The sequence below is a fragment of the Schistocerca cancellata genome, chromosome 6 (genome assembly GCF_023864275.1).
Source record: "Schistocerca cancellata isolate TAMUIC-IGC-003103 chromosome 6, iqSchCanc2.1, whole genome shotgun sequence".
NCBI classification, from domain to species: Eukaryota; Metazoa; Arthropoda; class Insecta; order Orthoptera; family Acrididae; genus Schistocerca; species Schistocerca cancellata.
In genome coordinates this window covers 197,814,861-197,837,518 of record NC_064631.1, presented here as the reverse complement: position 1 = coordinate 197,837,518, position 22,658 = coordinate 197,814,861, and the positions used below count along the sequence as shown (strand labels likewise).

Genomic DNA, 22,658 nt, shown 5'->3' with positions numbered 1-22,658 from the left:
CTTAACTTTAGACGAGGGCCGAAATGTGGTTTAAAAAAAAAAGAGAGATACAGTCAAATGCAAAGACGCGACTAAGTTTGGAATGCACGACGATTACCACTAGACCACGGGCTCACACAACATGATATCGTCTCGGAAGTAACCAACACTTCCTCCTGACACTTCCACATTTTACCGTGTTGCAAGATTGTGCAGATGGCCAGAATTAGTGTTGTCAGGGGCGGCTGGTTTTATTGGCCACCTTAAGTGAACGACTCCGACTTAGTCTCTGTTGTGGCTGGCCGGCAGTCAGTTTTTATGTCTAAAGCTGGGATCCCACAGGGCGTGAGCACGAATGTGTGCCACGCTTTCGTGCTTGATTTCGTGCCATGACAGAAGTGAAACCATCAGTCGTGGGGCGTGGACAGTTCACACGGAGTGGAGTGTCAACAAAAGCATGATTCAGTTGATCACACAAGGCTGGCCATGAACGAGCTCCTTACCGAGAGTTTTGCTGTGGTGAGTTCGGTTTTTGCTACTGTTTTGGCACAGAGAATGAATCGGTTGGTTGAACCTCAAGAAAAACAGAAGAAAAGACGATGGTGGATCAGGAACTGAATACTTCAAAGAACATCGAGGGCACATAATTTGTGTTGACATGAAACTAACAAACCATTACCCTGAAGATTTCAAAAACTTACTAAAAATGTCTCAGGCGCAGTTTGTCTACGCTTTGGAACGTGTTTCACCTCTGATATTAAAATCAGATACTAATAAGAGACAAGCAGTAAAAGCAAAAATTAAACTTCAAGTAACTTTACGCTATTTAGCCAGAGGGTACTCTTAAAAGCCTGGAATATTTATTTCATTCCAAAAAACACAATTAGTAAATTTATACTTGAAACCTGTGAAGCGGCCCACAAGGCACTTATGGAATACATACAGGTTATTACAATAACATATAGTATACAACTTTTTTGTTTATTATTTTATTTGAATTTTCAATGTAATAATGTAAGAGTATTCTAGGTATAAGTATTTAAGGAATAGAAAGACACAACAATACAAAAATGGTTGAACAGCATAATAATATTGATCATTAAAAATGTTACCAGCATAGAAAGAAAGTAATCGTTTGAGTAATAAAATAAGATCAACCTATAAATTTGTAAATAAATAGTCATCTGAGAAATCAGCACTCATATTTGATTCTCTCTCACTTGGTAGTGTTGATTGGTTGGAGGGAGTTTGTGGTGGACACATCGCATTTGTTATTTGTGACGTAATTGACTCTTGAAGCCTCATGGCAACTGGAGGCCCAATGCTGCGTAGCATAGACACAACATACTTTCCAAAATAGTCGTAAGAGTCCTCTTGGTTCATTACTGCAGCATGATTCAAAATAGCTTGTAATTTCTCAATCGCACATGAAAAAAAAACCAATTTGGGAGTCATGGAGAACTTTTTCGCCGATTTTTGATGATGAAGGCTGCGATGGAGTTGAAGGCAAAATCGTTTTAGTACTGCCCTGGGTGTCTCAGTTTCTGCTGGAATCTGTGATGTTCTTGGCGTGGTCTCGTTGAGATTGTCAACAGCAGTTAAATCTACAGATAGGGATTGAGGCTTCTCCAGTTGTGATTGTTCATTTGTGTTTATTGGTGACACGTGCAATCAAAACATTAATTTTGTTTCAGGTGCCAATAACTTCAGATGAACGGAAAAATATAGAGTATGGGTTTAGAGAACGATAGAACTTTCCAGGCTGTGCAGGAGCTCTGGACGGAAAACAAATTGTCATTCATGCCCCTCCCGCTACTGGATCTGATTATTACAATTACAAAAGTAGTTTCAGTATTGTATTGCTAGTTTTAGCTGATTCCAATTATTGTTTCCTGTACGTTGATGTAGGAGCTAAAGGAAGAAATTCTGATGGTGATATATATTTCAAAACAGCTCATTGTACAACGCTTTGGAGACAAATTCCCTTGCAATGCCTAGTGATTTTGTTATTGTAGGGGATGATGCATTTCCGCTAAAGACTTGTCTGATGAAACCTTACAGTCGGCGTAACATGTCTCGACAGGAAAGAATCTACAACTATCGAGTTTCAAGGGCTCAAAGAGTTGTGGAAAATACTTACGGCATACTTGTGAGTAAATTTAAAGTATTTGAAAAACCAATATCTTTAAAAATACAGTCGGTAGACAAAATAGTACTAGACTGCTGCTCATTGCACAACTGGCTGTGGAAAACGAATCCCACCTACATCTCACAAGGTTTAACTGACTTCGAGGATGAAAACCATCATATTTTCCCTGGATTGTGGCGTCAAGAGGAAATTACTGGCCTACAGAACCTTCTGCAAATTGCTAACAGACATCCACACTGACAGGCACAACAAATTCGGGATAACTAGCGTGATTACTTAAATAATGAAGGTGCTGTGCACTGGCAAAATGTACTACTCGGCGCGTTCCAAATACCGAACCGTAGAGCACGCCAGTGTCAATATTGTGCTCAGTTATTTTGTACATGGTTGTCTTCAATCAGTATGTGTCACAAAGTAAATGCATTGCTAGATATATTTTATCATAAGAATGTATTGTTACAGTGCTAGATACTGTTGTATTAAAAGACGCTGGTACAGTTCCTAAGATATACCTATTATTCTGTATAATCATTATAAAAACTGTTGTAATAATGTAAATGTAAGGAACAATTTTGAAAATGTATAAATTGATAGTGTGGGTCATTGCTGAACGAATGGGTGAATGAAAGAATTCATCTTGTCAAACCAGAAGATTTTTGGTTTATAAACCTCATCAGTGCCAGCTCCAGACCGTTCACTTTCGATTATTTTCTTCAGTTCCTGACAATACGAACTCCTCAAGTTTTTAAATTTCGTAATTACTTCTTTCGGTCCGAATCCTGGAATTTGGAGCGCATCACTAATTCTTTTGGCAGCAGCCATTCTTGCATCTCGGTCGCTGTATTCTTCTCTGCTTACATCATACAAGACCTGCTCAGTAGCGTAAAGTTCCAGAAATTCTAAAGTTTCACTGTCTTGCAACTTGATCATACGACCTTTAATGGCACTAGTTGCCATCTTGTTGTTCGTAGCACTAGATGTTGTAATCTGACACAGCCACAGACGAGGCAAACTCACGACTGAAAATCAAACACATTTGATATGAAGCGTGAGCCCTCACGCCTGCCCGTGACGCCACAGTCAAACTCACGTCTCTTCGTTCACACAGGTAGTGTTTCACGACAGCATGTCTCACACTAGCATGTCACGCCCTGTGGGAACCCAACTTAAGACTGTACAGCACACAGAGGCTTTGAAGGTCACTGGGAGAGTTGGAGTAGATGACGAAATTGAAAAGTGTGTCACCAGATGTACTGTGTGGTCTGATACAGGGTGAAGAGCTCTGCTATAAATACTGAACAGTGTTCCGGAAGCTGATACCGAAAAATGTCGGTGCCAATGATGAAGGCACACCTGGCACAGTGCTCTGTTCGAGGGCCCATCAGTGTACACAAAGCTACTATGGTGAAGTTCCGTGCGAAGGTTGTGAAACTGAAGGCGACAGAGTGAGGCTGAAATAGTGTCTTTAGGAAGCGAATGAAATCCAAGATGAACACAGGCCGCTGCACGAAGCCAAGGTGGTGAAGGGTCCACACACACTGGGAAAGTTGCAGATAGCAGGAAGTTAAGCTGCCGGAGCAAGAGCCAAAAGCGAACTCCAGGACGTAACAGAGAAGAGGGTTGTGCCCCATACTGGTGATAAATGAAGGAGGAGGCATAGGATGGATGCTCACATATGCCGCCAGACAAAGAGCATGCATATCTGCTCAGGAGAAAGTCATGGTGGCAGGGCAGTGGTAATTTGGCAGCTTCTGGTTACAGACTCTCAACCAGCTAATGAAAAAGGCACCAGTGTCCAAATGGAGGCCACGATGGTGTATAGTATTGAGACAATGGACATGCATGTGCATAAATGAAACACTCATAGTCTAGTTTCGAATGGACAAGGGACCAGTACAAACAGAGGGGGTGGCTCGATCTGCTTGCCCTGAAGTACTGCTACAACATTGAGGGACTGCATACAATGGGCTGTCAGGTAAGACATGTGGAAGGACCAAGAAAGTTTTCTATTGAGCATGAGCCCCAGGAATTTTGTAGTTTAAATGAACAAAAGAGCAACATGCCCAAAATGTAAACATGGTGGAGCAAACCAATTGCACTGCTAGTAATTCATACAAACAATTTTGTCAGTGGAAAAGCGAAAGTCATTGTTGATGCTCCATGAGTGAAGATGATCAAGACATTGCTGAAGACGCCACTCAATGAGACAAGTCCATGGAGAATGGCAATAGATTGTAAAAATCGTCAATGAAAAGGGAGCCGGAGAAGCCCGGTGGGAAACGCAATTATAGGATTAATGGTGATAGCAAAGGATGATTCTCAGGATGGAACCGTGTAGCACACCGTTTTTGTGAATAAAGGTGTCCACCAAGGCAGAAACCACACATACCTTGAAAACTAAGTCTCTTAAAATTCCTGAAGGAAACAGGACATGTGGCGATGGAAGCCCCAGGTGTAGAGAGTAGTACAGAGTGCTCTCTCCAAATCAAAAAACATGGCCACAGTCTGGGATTTCCACAGAAGAACATTCATGACATGGGTGGACAAAGTGACAAGATGGTCAACTGCAGAGCGGCACGCTCAAAATCCACACTGCGCAATAGTTAGTAAATTTCGAGACTCTAGCCACCACACCGGCTGGGCGTGAATCATGTGTCCATCACCTTGCAAACACAGCTGGTGAGAAAATGGGACAGTAGCTAGAAGGAACAATGGCTTCACACCAGCTTCTAGCAAACATGTCCTCTCCAGATGTGGTTGTACGCATGAAGCAGAGAGTGCTTGCTCACACAAGCAAGATACTGCTACATCAGAATGTGAACACTGTCTCCCCCAGTGGTGGAGTATCAGGATGAAGTGAGAGTATGATCTAACTCCCTTATGGTAAAGGCAGCAATGTAGCAGCCATGATTCTGAGAACAGAAGGGTATTGCCCAAGCCTCCTCCAGTCATTTCTGGCTGAGGAAGTCAGGATGATAGTGGGAGGAGCTCTCCATAAAATGATGGCACACAGTGTTGGAGATAGCAATAGGGTTTACTATGACAGCATCTGCTATTGTCAGGCCAGAAATTGAGGAATGGAGGTTGGCCCACATGATGTAAGACACAGTGGAAATGTTTAAAGAACTAGTGAATGAAATCCAGCTAGCTTTTTTGTTATTCCGAAGAACACAATGACACTGTGCTCACAACTGTTCATAATGAATGTAGTTTATTAATACCACAGGATGACAGTTAAAAACATGGAGGGCAAGTCTCTGTGAGCAAATAATGTCATGGCATGCCTCAGTCCACAAAGGGCCCGGGATATGGCGAGGTAATGACGAAGTCTGAGGAACGAAACTTTCTGCGGCAGTAAGGATAATGTTTGTAAGATATTCTACATGGTCATCACAACTGGGGAAATGTTATCCATCTAACGTTGCCAGGGAGGTGTCAGCCTTAGTAAGCTGCCATTTGGGTGTGCATGTAGGTGGGTTAGGAATCAGCAAGTAGATAGCACACGGGAAATAGTCACTTGAGTACGTGTCATACAGAATGGATGACTTGAGACGATGGGCAAGTTGGGCAGTGCAGAAGGATAGGTCCAAATGGGAATAGGTGTATGTAAAGTGCTCCAGTGTTAAAGCAGAAGAGGTTAAGGCGATTAAGAAGATCAGCCATGAACACACCTTTCTCTGACAGGTTTTGAGAGAACCCCAAATGGGGTGATGTGCATTCAAGTCACCAAGCAGCAGAAAGGGGTGAGATAGCTGTCCAATAAGTTGGAGCTAGTCTGTCCTGGTGACATCGAATGATGGAGGGATGTAAATGGTACTAAGGGAAAAGGATAGGGAGGAAGGAAAGGACAAACTGCAACAGCTGGAAGGTGGGTAGTCAAGGAGATGTGGTGATCATGGAACTCATCCCATATGAGCAGCATGACTCCCCTGTGAGACGGAATGCCGTCCTCAGTGGGAATGTCAAAACAAACCGGGAAAAAATGCAAGAGCTGAAAGCGGTTGTGAGGGCATAATTTTGTTTCCTTGAGGCAGAGAACAAGTAGATGCTGTGATTCTAAGAGCAGCCATAAATCCTGTTTGTTTAATCGAAGGCCACAAACATTCCATTGAATGAGAATCATAACGAGGAAAAGTGCCAAGTTCCAGCCTTCAAAGACTCTGCTGCAAGGTGCAGAGTCTGGAGGATCTGGCTCCATGAGATCTACAGAGGTGTCAACATTCTCCCTCTGTTGATTTGCGGAGTCCAGGTCAGAAAAATGGTTGGTGGTGCGCACCGGCGACACAGAGGTTGGCTGGCCAAGGTTATCACATAGCGACACCGCCGAAGAGGAACTCTCAGTCAGTGAAGGAGAAGATTGTTTGCCTTTGTTTAACTTCTTGGAGCCTTTCCAGTTGCAGGGGAAAACTCAGATATTTGTTGGCTGGGAGAACGAAGGAAGTCTTAGCGGGAGTATTCCTTCTGTCCTTTCCACCCTGCCAGTTGTGTAGCAGGTGACTTTGTCCAGGGAGGTGAAAGTTTGGTGGCTTATTGCACAGCTAGATGAGGAGTCGACGATGCTACCATGACATTGGATGATTTCACAACTGCAGTGCTGAATATGAGGTCACATGTCTGCGTTGCCATGTCCTTCATGGAACAAGATGTAGCAAGTACAGGACTTAAGTGCCAGATGGTACAACACAGGGTTTGAGACTAGCCAATAACTTTCAAGTGACCAGGTAAGGCACTTTTTCCTTTACCCAGATCTCCTGGACAACCACCTCATCGAGACACATGGAACAATCTCGAGAGCAGGCAGCATGGTCTCCATTACAGCTGATAAAGTGGGGAGATAATCGCCCTTGTGCACGTCCCTACCACAGGGGACACATTTGCCTGGGTGTCAGCAAGGCATTCGAGTGTAGTTGAAACAATGACACTGGTAGCAGGGCATTGGGTCGGACTGCGATGACCTCATAGCCTGCTTTGATCTTGGAGAGAGGCACCACTCTATCAAAGGTGAGAAACAGAGTGTGTGTGGGCACCCAACTGGGTGCCCCCCTCAGAGGATGGCTCACCCACCTTAGGTGATTGTTCACACTTCAGGTCACACCTTCTGAACACCTGACAGAGGGACCAGTTGGCAATTTGGGAAGGTAACAGTTCTGGCAAACACCTCTCCCTGGGCCTGGCCTGTACCACGGGGTAAATGCGAACCCTATCTGTTGAGTCGGGGCTGGGAATTATGCATTATCCAGTCACCTGTTACACGTCAGATGCATTGGCCAGCCTTCAAGAGTGTACAGGAAGAAAGAAGAAAAAGAGGAACCTTAAAAGTTGAAGTGGAGGAAGGATAGGAGAAAGTGAACAAAAAGTGAACAAAAAAAGGGAAAAAACGGACTGAAAAACAGTGGTGAGATTGTTCTTATATGAGCTACTGACAATGCGGAACACACACTGAAAAACACCCCAGACATGTTTCCCAAGGGAGTGGTAAGGAATAGCAACAGGACCAACATACAGCACAGAAGGTAAAAGATGCTGCAAAGGCTAGGGGCCCAAGGTTCCCAAGAATGCACCAACCTAAGAACGGTGAGCCCCCTGGGGGCTCCATGTTATCTGTACTGATGACAGAGGCAGCAGCCAAAGGTGCAAGAAGCTTCCGATCTGTCTCGACCCATGCATACAGATGACAGTGAGTGGGATGACTGATGGACAGGACCTGCACACAGTGGTGAGTGTCACCTAGACATCGAAGTCCATGACAAAGGATGCTGGCACAGGCAGCGACAGCGGCGGACTGGTGAAGAGAAACTCTGGCAATGGAGACCTGGCTTTCATTCCCACTAACAGTGGCAGTGGGAGTCACCAGCACTTGCCACAGGAAACAAAGCCACAGTCAGTGCTGACAAAGCCCCAACTACCAGGGTAGGCCATCATGATAAGGCCTCCCTGATCCCCAGAGTGGCCAGGACCAATGAAGAATGTGTCATCAGGCCCACAGCCCAAGGAATGGGGCACCGTGTCCATCCTGGGATGCAAGTGATTCCAGTGGTGTGCCACAAGTCGATCTTCAGTGCGAACTATGATTAAGCAGTGACCGCATTGGCTGTGAATGGTCAGAATTCAGTGACTGTGGTCGAAATGCCCTAGCCCAGACTGGCATGCTGAGCACAGATGTCAACAAAACTGGAACTGCTGGGAGATGCCTGCTCAGCAGCAAAAGGTTTAGCAGTGTCAATAGATTACAGTCATGTAGCAGCTCGATGACTCTTGGCCTCAAATGACATTGTTCTGTAAGAGCTTCAAAAATGTAAGAGCCTTATTGCCTAGGAAATCTGCATACTTGTGCATTTGTGTCTTAAATGTTTGGACATGGTGTTCCGCCTTGCCGTTCGACTGTGGATCAAAGGGAGCTGCCATGTCATGGTGAATGCCACTGTGTGTACTAAACTCCTTGAAAAATTGTGCTACAAACTGAGGAAATTGTCCAAAATGAGGATGCAAGGCAAGCCTTCTATGGAGTATATCTTCGACATGACCTTAGCAGTCATGTCTGCAGTTTCGGATAAACAATGAACGACCTAAGGGAAATGAGAAAAGTATCAACTGTGGAGGACCTCCTGCCACAGAGCCGCTGGAACCAAGGTGCGAGGAGTAACCCCTCCTGTCCACATGAGAATAATGCCATCCTAGTGGGAGAGGCAAGTGTGCAATGCAGAAAAATTCCAAAGTGGGTTTAATGGCCAACATGGCAAACAGTCAGGCCACCAATGTTGTACAACCTGCCAGAGTTCCGGATCCACTGCCACACTAGAGGCAATACGAGAACTGGTGATTAGGAACTCAGCCACCATGGGCCTCGCCATCATATCCACTTGAAAATAAGCTGTTCCTTCTGGTTGAATGAGGGGAGCCAGGACAGAGCATCCATGATCACATGTTCTGAACTGGGGTGAAAAGGGATCGCGTAATTGTACTGGGACAAGACCAGAACTCAGTGCTGCAGATAATGACAGGCTTTGTCTGGTAAGGAACCCTATGGGATGAACAGGGAAACCAAGGACTTATGGTCAGTAATCAAATGAAATTTTGCACTACACAAGAGCTGATTAATTTTTTAAGGCATAGTAATAGCAAGACTCTTTTTACACCTGAGAATACTGTTGGTGAGCCAAGTTGAGCATTTTCAATGCAAAGGCAATAGGCTGTCAGGAACCATGTGAATGGAGATGGGCCAGGACCACATCTATCCTATACTGGGACATGTCCATGTCCAGGACCAGATGCATGTCATATCAAAATATTGCAAGACATGGTGCAGAGCAGTGACCTTTAACTCGCCACAAAGCCAAACCTGACTGGACAGTTTCTTTACAATCACTATGGATGTTGTCCTTTCACTTGAGGAAATACGTCTAACTGCTCCCAGTGATATTAAGCAATCCAGCTCCATCTTAGCCAGGTTACATAAATTTACTGGCACTGGCTGCACCTGAAAAATGTGAAGGCAGGCAGAGGGTTTGAGGGTGATGTGTACTGTGAAATTGTTTGCACAACCTAACCCTGGAGGAAAGAGATCAAAAAACTCAGACCACAAGGAATCCAATTTGTGATAAGGCACTTGGTCTAACACCAGATGTATCACAACTGCAAGAGGAAAACAAATAATAACAGAGGCATCAAACCCAAGCAAATTTTCAGTACTCTCATCATTAACCACCATGTACATAATGGACCATGCAACTGACTTGTACACTATGTTGGCCATGGATGGGCCGAGAATAGGAATCTACTGTTTGTCACAACTCACCAGCTGACACTTGCATGACAAGAGTGGGGACTCTAGCCTGGCACATGTCTGTGAGCCGATTTGGGATTCAGCGGCCCACTGTTGACTTGTAGGACTAATGGCTTATCTATCATCTGCAATTCAATGAAAAGTTTGTTCAGGCCTGCAAGCAATGGTCAACACAACAATGAAACATTATGAATATTCATGTTTAATGACTCGTGCAACAACTCGCGGTGGGGTGAGCACCGAGGGGCAGGTCGTTAACACTGACAAACCACTGACTGCTATGTGATGATCTTGTTTACATTTATGGCAAGAGGCCCAACACTTGGAGCAGGCTGTCCACTCGTGCTGTATGAAACAAGAGGGGCTTGAAGAAAGTGACATTCCGTGTTCCTCCTCCTGACAACTTATTTGTCTGCATCAGGATGGCTGGCTTGTTTGTAGTGTGGATACCTCCTCTTCCCTCAACACACTAGGCTCCATCCACTGGGGCTGTACACTGTCAACAATAGTAACATGACTTGAAGCCTCTAATTCCTGCCAGAAGGAGAACTGGCTGCAGAGCCTTTGGGCCAACATAGCCAACGACTGTTCCAACACAGCCATATGCACCTGCTGTTGTTGCAGAATTGACTGGAGCAAAGCCTCGATAGAAGAGACCAACGGCACAAAAACCACATAATTCAGTTCACGCAAAAATTCAGCCCACAGTGGCGCCATTTGTGTTCTAACTAGGAACACAAGGAAACATATGACTGTAAAAGAGATACAATTTATTGGGTCACAGAGTGACATCAACAAGAATACAATTAAAGTAGTTTACACATATCTAACACATTAAACAACCGAGGGCCCAGAGACTTGTGCATGCCCTTATAGAGACATTGTCCACATCAGGTGTCACTGGTATAGTGCTGTGCATACATGGTGGACCTGGTGATGGCAGTCGGTAACCGTGCTGCCCCTGGCATCTGACTTGGGTAGTTGCAGTGTGCCGTTTATATGTCGGCATGCACAACCTTGCCACAGTTGGTTGGTTGGTTGGTTTGGGGGATGAAAGGGACCAGACTGCTACGGTCATCGGTCCCTTTTTCCAAATACAAAGAACACCCACAGAGAATAAAAACGAGGAACAGAATAGATCACAGACGATACAGAACAAGAGAAACTGAGACAAAGACAAGACAAAACGAACTAAAACCACACAGAGTGTGACAGTGGTTGGCCGACCATAGAAATAAAAAAGGAAAAGCCAACCACTTAGAAACACATTAAAAGATCAGTTTAAAATCATAGGCCAAAGGCCAGAATCAACACAAAACAATAAAATAAAACAAACACTCAGATTAAAGAATAAAAACTCCCTGCCCTAATAAAACGTAAAACTAAGGCAGCCATAACAGGGTCATCAGATAAAACGGCAGGGAGCGTATCAGGCAGCGTAAATGTCTGCCTGACCACAGCTAAAAGGGGGCAGGCCAACAGAATGTGGGCCACCGTCAAAGCCGCCCCGCAGCGACATACAGGAGGGTCCTCCCGGCGCAGTAAATAACTGTGTGTTGGCTGGGAGTGGCCAATGCGGAGCCGACAAAGGACGACTGAGTCCCTGCGGTTGGCTCGCATGGAGGACCGCCACACTGTCGTCGTCTCCTTAATGGCATGGAGTTTATTGGGTGTAATCCGATCGCGCCATTCAGCGTCCCAAAGCGCAAAAACTTTTCGGCGGAGGACTGCCCGCAAATCAGCCTCTGGGAGGCCAACATCCAGAGATGGTTTACTCGAGGCCTCTTTCGCCAGGTGGTCAACATGTTCATTGCCCGGGATACCGACATGACCGGGGGTCCACACAAAGACCACAGAGCGGCCACAACGCGCAAGAGTATGCAGGGACTCATGGATAGCCATCACCAGACGAGAACGAGGAAAACACTGGTCGAGAGCTCGTAAACCGTTCAGGGAATCGCTACAGATAACGAAGGACTCACCTGAGCAGGAGCGGATATACTCTAGGGCTCGAAAGATGGCGACTATCTCAGCAGTGTAAACGCTGCAGCCAGCCGCCAAGGACCGTTGTTCAGAATGGTCCACTAGAGTTAGCGCATACCCGACACGACCAGCAACCATCGAACCGTCGGTGTAAACAATTCCAGAGCCCTGATACGTGGCCAGGATGGAATAAAAGCGGCGGTGGAAGGCCTCTGGAGGGACCGAGTCCTTCGAGCCCTGTGCCAAGTCGAGCCGAAGGCAAGGGCGAGGAACACACCACAGGGGTGTACGCAGAGGCGCCCGGAAAGGAGGTGGAACAGGGAAAAACCCAAGCCTGCAGAGAAGCTCCTTGACGCGTACGGCGATCGGACAACCCGACCGGGGCCGACGGTCTGGTAGATGGACGACTGACTGCGGGAACAGGACACGATAATTTGGATGCCCGGGCAAGCTTAGAACATGGGCAGCATAAGCGGCCAGCAAACGTCGGCGCCGGAACCGCAGTGGAGGTACACCTGCCTCCACTAGTACGCTGTCCACAGGGCTGGTGCGGAAAGCACCAGTGGCAAGGCGTATCCCGCTGTGGAGAATTGGGTCCAGCACCCGTAACGCAGATGGGGATGCTGAGCCATAAGCCAGGCTCCCATAATCCAGACGGGACTGGATTAACGCCTGGTAGAGCCGCAACAGGGTAGAGCGGTCGGCGCCCCAGCGGGTGTGGCTCAAACATCTCAGAGCGTTGAGATGCCGCCAACATGCCTGTTTAAGCTGCCGGATATGAGGCAGCCAAGTCAACCGGGCATCAAAAACCACCCCCAAAAACCTGTGGGTGTCCTCCACAGCAAGGAGTTCGTCGGCAAGATAAAGCCGCGGCTCAGGATGGACTGTTCGGCGCCGGCAGAAATGCATAACGCGGGTCTTGGCTGCCGAAAACTGAAACCCATGCGCTACAGCCCAAGACTGCGCCTTACGGATAGCGCCCTGTAGCTGACGTTCAACAGCTGCAATGCCAGTAGAGCTGTAATAAAGGCAGAAGTCGTCAGCATACAGGGAAGCAGAGACAGAAGTTCCCACGGCCGCAGCGAGCCCGTTAATGGCTATTAAAAACAGGCAGACACTTAAAACAGAACCCTGTGGCACACCGTTCTCCTGGACGTGGGTGGAACTATAGGAGGCTGCGACTTGCACGCGGAAGGTACGATATGACAGGAAATTGCGGATAAAGAGCGGCAGAGGGCCCCGAAGACCCCATCCATGAAGCGTAGAAAGGATGTGATGATGCCATGTCGTATCGTACGCCTTCCGCATGTTGAAAAAGACAGCGACCAGGTGCTGACGGCGGGCAAAGGCAGTACGGATGGCCGATTCCAGGCTCACCAGATTGTCGGCGGCGGAGCGGCCTTTCCGGAACCCACCCTGAGACGGAGCCAGAAGGCCCCGAGACTCCAGTACCCAATTCAAGCGCCGGCTCACCATCCGTTCGAGAAGTTTACAAAGAACGTTGGTGAGGCTAATGGGGCGGTAGCTGTCCACCTCCAGAGGGGTCTTGCCAGGTTTCAAAACGGGGATGACAAGGCCTTCCCGCCATTGCGACGGAAACACCCCCTTGACCCAAAGACGGTTGTAAAGATCGAGAAGGCGCCGCTGGTAGTCCACTGAAAGGTGTTTCAGCATCTGACAGTGGATGCCATCTGGCCCAGGAGCGGTATCAGGGCAAGCAGCTAGGGCACTGCAAAATTCCCACTCACTGAATGGAGCATTGTAAGATTCTGGGTGGTTGGTGCGAAACGAAAGGCTCCGACGTTCCATCCGCTCTTTAATGGAGCGGAAGGCCTGGGGGTAATTCGCAGAAGCGGAACTCATAGCAAAATGCTCAGCTAAGCGATTGGCAATGACGTCGGAGTCAGTACAAACTGCTCCATTCAGTGAGAGCGCAGGGACGCTGGCAGGGGTCCGATAGCCGTAGACGCGTCGAATCTTGGCCCAGACCTGCGAAGGAGTGACATGGAGGCCAATGGTGGACACATACCGCTCCCAGCACTCCTTCTTGCCTTGGCGGATAAGGAGGCGGGCCCGCGCACGCAGCCGTTTGAAGGCGATAAGGTGGTCTAAGGAGGGATGTCGCTTGTGACGCTGGAGCGCCCGCCGGCGATCTTTAATCGCTTCAGCGATCTCAGGCGACCACCAAGGCACAGCCTTCCGCCGAGGGGACCCAGAAGATCGGGGAATGGCAGATTCGGCGGCAGTAACGATGCCGGTGGTGACCGATTCAACCACCGCATCAATGTCGTCATTAGAGAGAGACTCAAGAGCGGCAGTGGAGGAGAACAAGTCTCAGTCAGCCTTATTCATAGCCCATCTGCTAGGGCGCCCAGAAGAGTGACGCTGTGGTAGTGACAGAAAGATCGGAAAGTGGTCACTACCACACAGGTCGTCATGCACACTCCATTGGACAGACGGTAAGAGGCTAGGGCTACAGATTGAAAGGTCAATGGCAGAGTATGTGCCATGCGCCACACTGAAGTGTGTGAAGGCACCATCATTTAAAATCGAGAGATCGAGCTGCGACAATAAATGCTCAACGATGGCGCCTCGACCTATTGCCACTGACCCACCCCACAGAGGGTTATGGGCGTTGAAGTCGCCCAATAGCAAGAAAGGTGGCGGCAATTGGGCTATCAGCGCAGCCAGGACATGCTGCGAGACATCACCATCCGGTGGAAGGTAAAGACTGCAGACGGTAACAGCCTGTGGCGTCCACACCCGAACAGCGACAGCCTCTAAAGGTGTTTGGAGAGGGACAGACTCGCTGTGCAGAGTGTGAAGGACATAGAGGCAGACGCCACCCGACACCCTTTCATATGCTGCCCGGTTCTTATAATAACCCCGATAGCCACGGAGGGCGGGGGTTCGCATTGCTGGAAACCAAGTTTCCTGAAGAGCAATGCAGAAGAAAGGGTGAAGGCTGATAAGTTGTTGGAGCTCAGCTAGATGGTGGAAAAAACCGCCGCAGTTCCACTGGAGGATGAGAAAGGCGTGAAAGGACTGGGAAGGCAATTTATGCCGCTTGTTCAATCACTGCCACCGATTCAGTACCCGTACGAGAGGCATCCGTGGCGTCTGAGGGACCAGCAAGATCAAGGTCCTCAGCGGACGCTAGAATCTCGACTTCAGCCTCAGACGCAGACCGCGAAAGGTGCGGTGGGGTTGGTGCCACCGCAAGTTTTTTGGCCTTAGAGGTCTTTCTCTTGGACTTCTCTCGCTGAACCTTGGGTTGCACCGGCTGGGAAGGCTTCACCGATTCAGTCTCCGGGACAGAGGAGGATCGTGAAGCCCTACGCCCGGCCGCTGGTGAGGACTTATGCCACTGGCGGCCGTCATCCTTCCCGCTGGTGGAACCCTGGGAAGGGAGGGTCCCAAGGGAACTCTTACGGGCAAGAGTAGCCGAAGAAGTTAGACGCTTCTCCGGCTGAGAAGCGGGGACGGACGTCCCCGACGGGTGGGAGGAGGTTGCTCCTGAGGTAGGTGGTGCAGGAGCAACCGGTTGGGTAGAGCCCCCCACGGGCAAGGGGGCAGGAGGAGTCTTACTGCTTATCGAGCTGGCTGGAAGTCTCAAAACTGATGGGGCTAGCACAGTTGTCGTAGCAGCTGCATAAGAAGATGTCATTCTCACAGGATGGAGTCTGTCATATTTCCTTTTGGCCTCAGTATAGGTCAGCCGGTCCAGGGTCTTATATTCCATGATTTTGCGCTCTTTCTGAAAGACATTGTAGTCAGGCGAGCAAGGTGAATGGTGCTCCCCGCAGTTGACACAGATGGGAGGCGGGACACATGGAGTATCGGGATGAGACGGGCGTCCGCAATCTCGACATGTGAGGCTGGAAGTGCAGCGGGAAGACATATGGCCGAACTTCCAGCACTTGAAGCACCGCATCGGGGGAGGGATACAGGGCCTGACGTCACATCGGTAGACCATCACCTTGACCTTTTCCGGTAACGTATCACCCTCGAAGGCCAAGATGAAGGCACCGGTAGCTATCTGATTTTCCTTCGGACCCCGATGAACGCGCCGGACAAAATGTACACCCCTGCGCTCTAAGTTGGCGCGCAGCTCGTCATCAGACTGCAAAAGAAGGTCCTTATGGTAAGTAACTCCCTGAACCATATTTAAACTCTTATGCGGCGTGATCGTAACAGCAACATCCCCCAACTTGTCACAAGCAAGCAACCGTCGTGACTGGGCAGAGGATGCCGTTTGGATCAGGACCGATCCAGAGCGCATTTTTGACAAGCCCTCCACCTCCCCAAACTTGTCCTCTAAATGCTCGACAAAGAACTGAGGCTTTGTGGAGAGAAAAGACTCCCCATCAGCTCTCGTACAAACTAAGAATCGGGGCGAATAACTATTACCTCCATCCTCCTCCCACGGCGTGGCCAGAGAGGGGAACGTTTTCGGATTGTACTTTTCAGCATTAAATTGAACCCGAGAACGCTTAGAGACTGCTGGCAGCTGGCCGCCAGCGAGAGATGATGTACCACGCTTCATTGCGGGTCATCCGCCCTGATGCCACCTACTCCGACCAAGGGCCCTCCCCACGGGCGCCACCCAGCCGCAGCAATAGCCACCTGGCAGGATGTCCATTGCCGGGAGTCCTGATGCCCCAGGGAGACGGGCATCTACTCCTTGGCATACGTGGGGAGTTAACGGCGCAGGCATCAGTAGAGCGATCCCTGTGTTGTCAGGGGGCTACAACCAAGAGGGTACATGGCGGCCCCACCACAACGGACTGGCTACCGTGCTGGATCTTAGGTGCAAAACTGTCCAAGGTCGTCATCGCAGTTAAAAGAAACACTGCAGAGTGCAGCGTGGGAATCGCATCCAGGGACGTATCCTCGCCCAAGAGATGGAAAACGAGCGGGACACCATTGCAACGACGAAAAAGCCGGCTAAAGGTCTCAATGCACGACGGATACAGTGCACCACGTAAGGCGCCCTTCCCCAATTGGCTCGCTCTTCGGAATAATTTAGAAAGATGGAGGTCAAACCCGAGAGGGGACCATCACATAAGGCCGAAACATTTGAGACTCCTTTTAGTCGCCTCTTACGACAGGCAGGAATACCGCGAGCCTATTCTAACCCCCGAACCCGCAGGGGGGCCTTGCCACAGTGGCCTGACTTACGTCCACTGTGGGCAGCAGGCACAGTTACTTCTTCTTGAAGTCTGAAGGCATTTCTCAATATCGTACATCTTGTATAGGCACAGTTACTTCTTCTTGAAGTCTGAAGGCATTTCTCAATATCGTACATCTTGTATACCACTGGAATAGTTTTGCGTGGCTAGCTCTCCAAAGGCTTCCAGTAATTCAGAGGGAATGTCACCTACTCAAGGAGCCTTGTTTCAAAGAAGATCTTTCAGCATTCTATCAAATTATTCTCAGAGTATCATATCTCCCAAGCCATTTCACCTCCTCTCTCTTCTTTTTCTATAATATTGTAACCAACTTTGTTTTCATTCTACATTTACTTCTCCATACATACTCCGCAACCCACTTAGGTGCATTGTGGTAAGTATCTTCTACCCCAGTCGTATTCTTTCCTGTCCCACCCACATACAGAGTGAGGGAAAAATGACTGTCTACATGCCTCCAAATGAGCCCTACTTTCTCCTATCTTGTCTTTGCGATCCTTAAGCAAAATGTATGTTGGTGGCAGTAGAACCATTCTGTAGTCAGCTTCAAATGCCGGCTCTCTAAACTTTCTAAATAGTGTTTCATGAAAAGAATGTTGTCTTCCCTCCAGGAATTCCCATTTCCCATTTGAGTTCATGAAGCATCTCAATAATACTCATACGTTGATTAGATCTACTGGTAACAAGTCTACCAGTGCACCAAGTCTACAAGTGCACCTCTGAATTGCTTCGATGTCTTCCTCTAATGCAACCTGGTATGGTTCCCAAACACTCTAGCGGTACTCACAAATGTGAGACACTAGTGTCCTGAATCCGTTCTTCTTTACAGATGAGCTACAATTTCCTAAAGTTCTCCCAATAAACCAAAGCCAACCATACAACTCCCCTACTACTGTCCCTAACTGCTTGTTCCATTTTATATCATTTTGTAACATTCCACCTTTATTTTTAATCAATGTAAGAAGTTCCACTGCTAATGCTGTATTCAGACATCAAGGGATTATTTTTTCTACTCATCAGCATTAACTTACATTTTTCTACATTCAGAACAAGCTGCCTTTCATCATACCATTTATAAATATAGGCTGTCTACATATTACTTTAATTTTACAGCTTCCCCTTCTTTCCGCAATAATGGCTTGGCTTCTGAGCTCTTGATATTAATACACCTGTTCCTCTTTTCTCTCTCTTTAATTTCCCTATATGTTCCATTTATCCTTCCCCTCATCATGCATGTTTCTACATCCTTGCATTTCCTTCTAACCATTCCTGTTTAGCCATTTTGCATTATCTGTTAATCTCATTTTTTGGATATTTGTATTCCCATTTGTCTGCTTCATTTTATTTATTTTTGTGTGTTCTACTTTTGTCTTTTTTAGCCTAAGCTACCCATTTGTCTTCTATTTCAGGCATTTCAACCTTCAAGTCCAATATTGCCTAATGCTGCATCTAAAATGCTGAACAATCTCTGATTCTTTCAGTCTATAAAGGTCTCATCATCTTAAATTCCTGCCTTTTTGCATTTTCTTCAGTTTTAACCTGCAGATGATAACAAGTTAATTATGGTCACAACCTCCACATGCCCATAGACGTCTCCCAGTTTATAATCTGGTTTTGAAATTTCTGCTTTACCAATTATATAATGAATCTGAAACGTTCCAGTACACCTGGTTATTTTCCACACACACACACACACACACACACACACACACACACACACACACACACACACACACACACACACACAACCTTCTAAATTATGCTCTATGCAAAATTCTACCAGGAGGCTCTCTCTTTCATCCCTTTTTCCTAGTCCCTGTTCTTCTATTGCTTTTCCTTCTCTTTCTTTTCCTATTAACGTATTCTTGTCCATCATCACAATTAAATATTGGTGTCCTTTAACTAGCAGAATAATTTTCTTTGTCGTATCATACATTTTGACTTGGTGTTGACCAGAAGTCCAGTTCTTCCTGCCAACATATTCTGATAATTCCAACTATACCTAACGTCAACCTATAATTTCTGTTTTTAAATTCTCCAATCCATCTACCTGATTAAGCAATCTAATATTCCACACTCCAACCTGTAGAAGGCCAATTCTTTTCCCCAGATGACAACATCGTCCTGAGTAGTCCTTACCTGGAGACCTGAATGAGGGACTATTTTACCTATTGAATATTTTATCCAAGATGATGCCATCATCATTAAGCCCTACAGAAGAGCTGCATACCATCAAGGAAAATACAGTGACTATAAGTTCCCCCTTGATTTTAGCCTTTTGAAGTACCATCACAGCAGATTTTAAAATATATGATCAGTCACTCTCGCCTCTGCAGCTACTGAAAAGGCTGCTGCCCTCTTCAAGAACCGTGAGTTAGTCTCCCCTCTTGACACACAGCCACGTGTTTTGATTGCACCCATGGTATGGCTATCTGCATTGTTGCGGCACACAAACCATCCCATCTCAGGAAAGTCCATGGTTGAAAGGGAGATGCTTCATTTCAGCTATTATGGTCAGATAAACCATTTTTTTATGGGGCCAACCACTACTTCATGAAAAAGAGTTGATTTAGAAATACATTATCTACTTATGTTGCACTGAGTAGTCCTAGTCTTGTGAGTAATGTTGCTGCAGGGATTGAAGAAAAGCAAAAGCCTAACGTTAGCAACTCAAGACTGCTTCTATCAGAAATATCTGAGATGAAATCAACATTAAAATTTCTACACAGAATCACTTTTCAGGTATCTCTATTATGTCTTAATAGTACCCCCCCCCCCCCCCCAACTGCTTAATGGAAAGTCAAACATCTCCAGCTGTAGGCCTGTACACTATCAGAGGTGCTACCTTCCATATTTCTAAACATATTACTAAAGTACAGCACTTAAAGAGCTGTTCAATCTAGACTCATTTGCACCGATGCAAAAAACATTTCCAATAATGTGAGACTAACTTACATCCACATAGGTGCATCTGTTATGTATGATGTCCTGTTATGTGTAGCATACTGATCTCTGTCACAGTTGCTGACATGCATTCTCGTGTAGGACTAATACGTTACATTAATATCTCCAGATTTGCAATTTCTTGACATTGACTTTGTGCTGTTCCAGCTGCTAATTTTTCTTTCTCTACTGACCGCTGAAACTGTACTTACAGTAACTTGGCAGCTGTGCCTTATAAAAAAATTAACCTTAAACAAAGCCTATTGAAAGCACTAGAAATGACAGTGTTTGAACAGTGCTCTGGTTACACTGAATACCTCTGGAAATTTGTGCAAGTAACCTTTTACTTGATTGTGACTGTCCCACTTGCATGGAGTATGAGTCTAGTAATATGGCACAATAAAACAGTATGTAAATAATATAATCACCCTACTAAATCTTGCAAACTGTTGCTATCAATTGCCCTCCAAAGAAGAAAGGAAAAGAAATAATTGTAATGTTGCAGATGATTCACCATTACATATAATATAAAAATGTAAAATACTTATGGCACCCCAGTTCATTCACTCTGTTTAAGAAAATAAACGACACATACTTGCAGACTTAACTGAATGATGGAAAATGACTGACTGGCCCTTCTTTCCAAGTTATAACTTCTACTGCTGATGTCAGGTACACACGTAGAGGATTAAATGTAAACACACGTTTGTAAAAGAAGCATTGCAGTTTTCACAATTCCCATTTTGATCTCACATAGAATAGTGTGAAAGGTACTGGCATACATTCTATATGTATGACTAACATGTTACATGAACGTATTCAGACATCAAAAGTAACAATTTTCTTTAAGGCACTCACTGTGACTGTAATAATTAGGAGATTTCATTTTACGAGTCTTTGCATTTCCAGCTTACTACTGATAGACTCCAATAACTGTTGTGTTTACATGTCTTCATCACTAAACTTTTGTAGCTTCAAAACATTCGAATTACAAAATCAGTCATTACATACTTTATTGCAGCTGTCATCTGAATGTTACTGAGCACATAGCGAAATGCCAAAACTGAAACGTGCCAATGACACATTCCAATTGCAAGCAGATACGAGGTACAAATATTTTGTTAAGTTATGTCATACGCCATAGAACAACTACGCCAAAAATATCTATAGCAAGGAAGTTTTTGTAACTGTTTAGTCACAAAAGCTGGTAAAACAATCTGTTCCTCTACTTACAAAACCATTGGCGACGCCTGTTTTCGAAGAGCCACCTCCTCCTGCGACAAGTATATGATGATTTGTTATCATTTTAACTACGTACAACGGAAAATTAACTCTTGCGAGTAAACCTTCTTTATTTCTCCGATTTGGCGACATACTGAATGTATAGGAAACGCGAATGTGGACACACAAGAATTTCACATGTAATTTAATTATTCAAACACGATAAACATGCTGACGGCTTGTCCTCCACGTACTTTTTTAACAGCACAGCATCAACAGCAGGGCGACAACATGTGATTAATGAATGCTCTTCTGCGAACGCCCCATTGTTGAATATTTTTTGGTGAGGCACATTAAACGAGTTCATCTTAACACATTTACTTTTCTGAAAGAGGAAGGGTCACTTCTGTTATTAGTTATTTGCACTGAAATATCAGACTGACGTTGCACAACGTTGGCAGCATGTATCACAGTTGGTGTTGTTGTCAAATGTTCAGCCACGGAAAGCGTGCATAGCAGACGAATGTTTTAAATTTTAGTTTTGTGATCAGAAATTTAAAATTTAACGGTATATGCGTACTATCATAATTCAGTGTCAATAAAGCGCGTTTTCCGAGATATGGAAGATAACGGAAGAGTGCCAAGTTAATGCTGTGTTACTACAAGAGAAACTAAAAGATGAAAAAATGGGACTGAGTCTTAATAATAATGTAAAGTTCGCTTGTGCTGTCCTGGCACTGGTGTTCTTCTGTGAATATGTTATTTACTACGTCGTGCTACTCCAGGTATGCATTATCAGACTTCACGAAGAGGCATATACACGACTCAGTTCGTAAGCAATCGGTGCTAGCTCTTCCATTCCAGCATTATTAAGGCAAGGAGTGCATTACCGATGTTTTGTTTCAGCCGCTTCTAAAATACAATAAATCTGATTACGTTTTGGTGAACTTATTTATGGACCCTTGACCTTCGACAAGTTACTCAGGTACCGTAGCGTCCTTTCCCATTTAATTTATTGCTGATGAAAAGTGATAGAGAAGCACCCGCTTTTAGATGCTAAAAAAAGACTGTCCTTGTCAGCGCACCTTTTAACTATCTAAAGTGCCCTCGGAATGAGATTTTCGTGCTCATTCCTTTTTATACCTTTTCATTTAGTACTTATCAGTTTTTTTTTAGTACAGTGGAAGACTAATTAGTTGATTGATAGCCCTAACGCCCAAGTAACTTTTCCAGTACTGCGTTTTAGCGATGGCTGTACTGCTGGTGATTATGGATTAAATAAGACCAAACACTCGATGTCATCAGTCCCCTATTCATCCCCAAAAGAGGAATTGGAAGGCTACAACCCATCAGTCTGTCTCCAAAGTAAATTCTGTGTGTGAGAGTGAGCAAGTTTTCTAAATGTTTGTGT

At 45.9% G+C, this 22,658-nt stretch overlaps 2 protein-coding genes across 3 annotated transcripts in view; one reads left to right on the top strand and one right to left on the bottom strand.

Annotated features, from left to right (window-relative positions):
• LOC126191029 (prolactin regulatory element-binding protein) overlaps positions 1–21,521 on the bottom strand; it is a 132,544-nt gene extending 111,023 nt beyond the window's left edge. The window contains exon 1 of the mRNA XM_049931733.1: positions 21,260–21,521. Within this exon, the coding sequence (XP_049787690.1) occupies positions 21,260–21,400 (141 nt within the window). The 5' untranslated portion in view covers positions 21,401–21,521. The remainder of the gene's footprint in view (positions 1–21,259) is intronic.
• Positions 21,522–21,739: 218 nt separating this feature from the next.
• The window catches only part of LOC126191028 (metallophosphoesterase 1), a 149,251-nt gene continuing 148,332 nt past the window's right edge, over positions 21,740–22,658 (top strand). Inside the window, exons 1-2 of one of the 2 annotated variants that reach the window (XM_049931732.1) lie at positions 21,931–22,032; positions 22,154–22,232. Coding sequence is in view for 1 of the 2 variants with exons in the window: in XM_049931731.1 (XP_049787688.1) it covers positions 21,934–22,032 (99 nt within the window). In the remaining variant the exon portion in view is untranslated. Of the gene's footprint in view, positions 22,033–22,153; positions 22,233–22,658 lie in introns of both variants that reach the window. The other variant, XM_049931731.1, reaches the window with a different exon arrangement.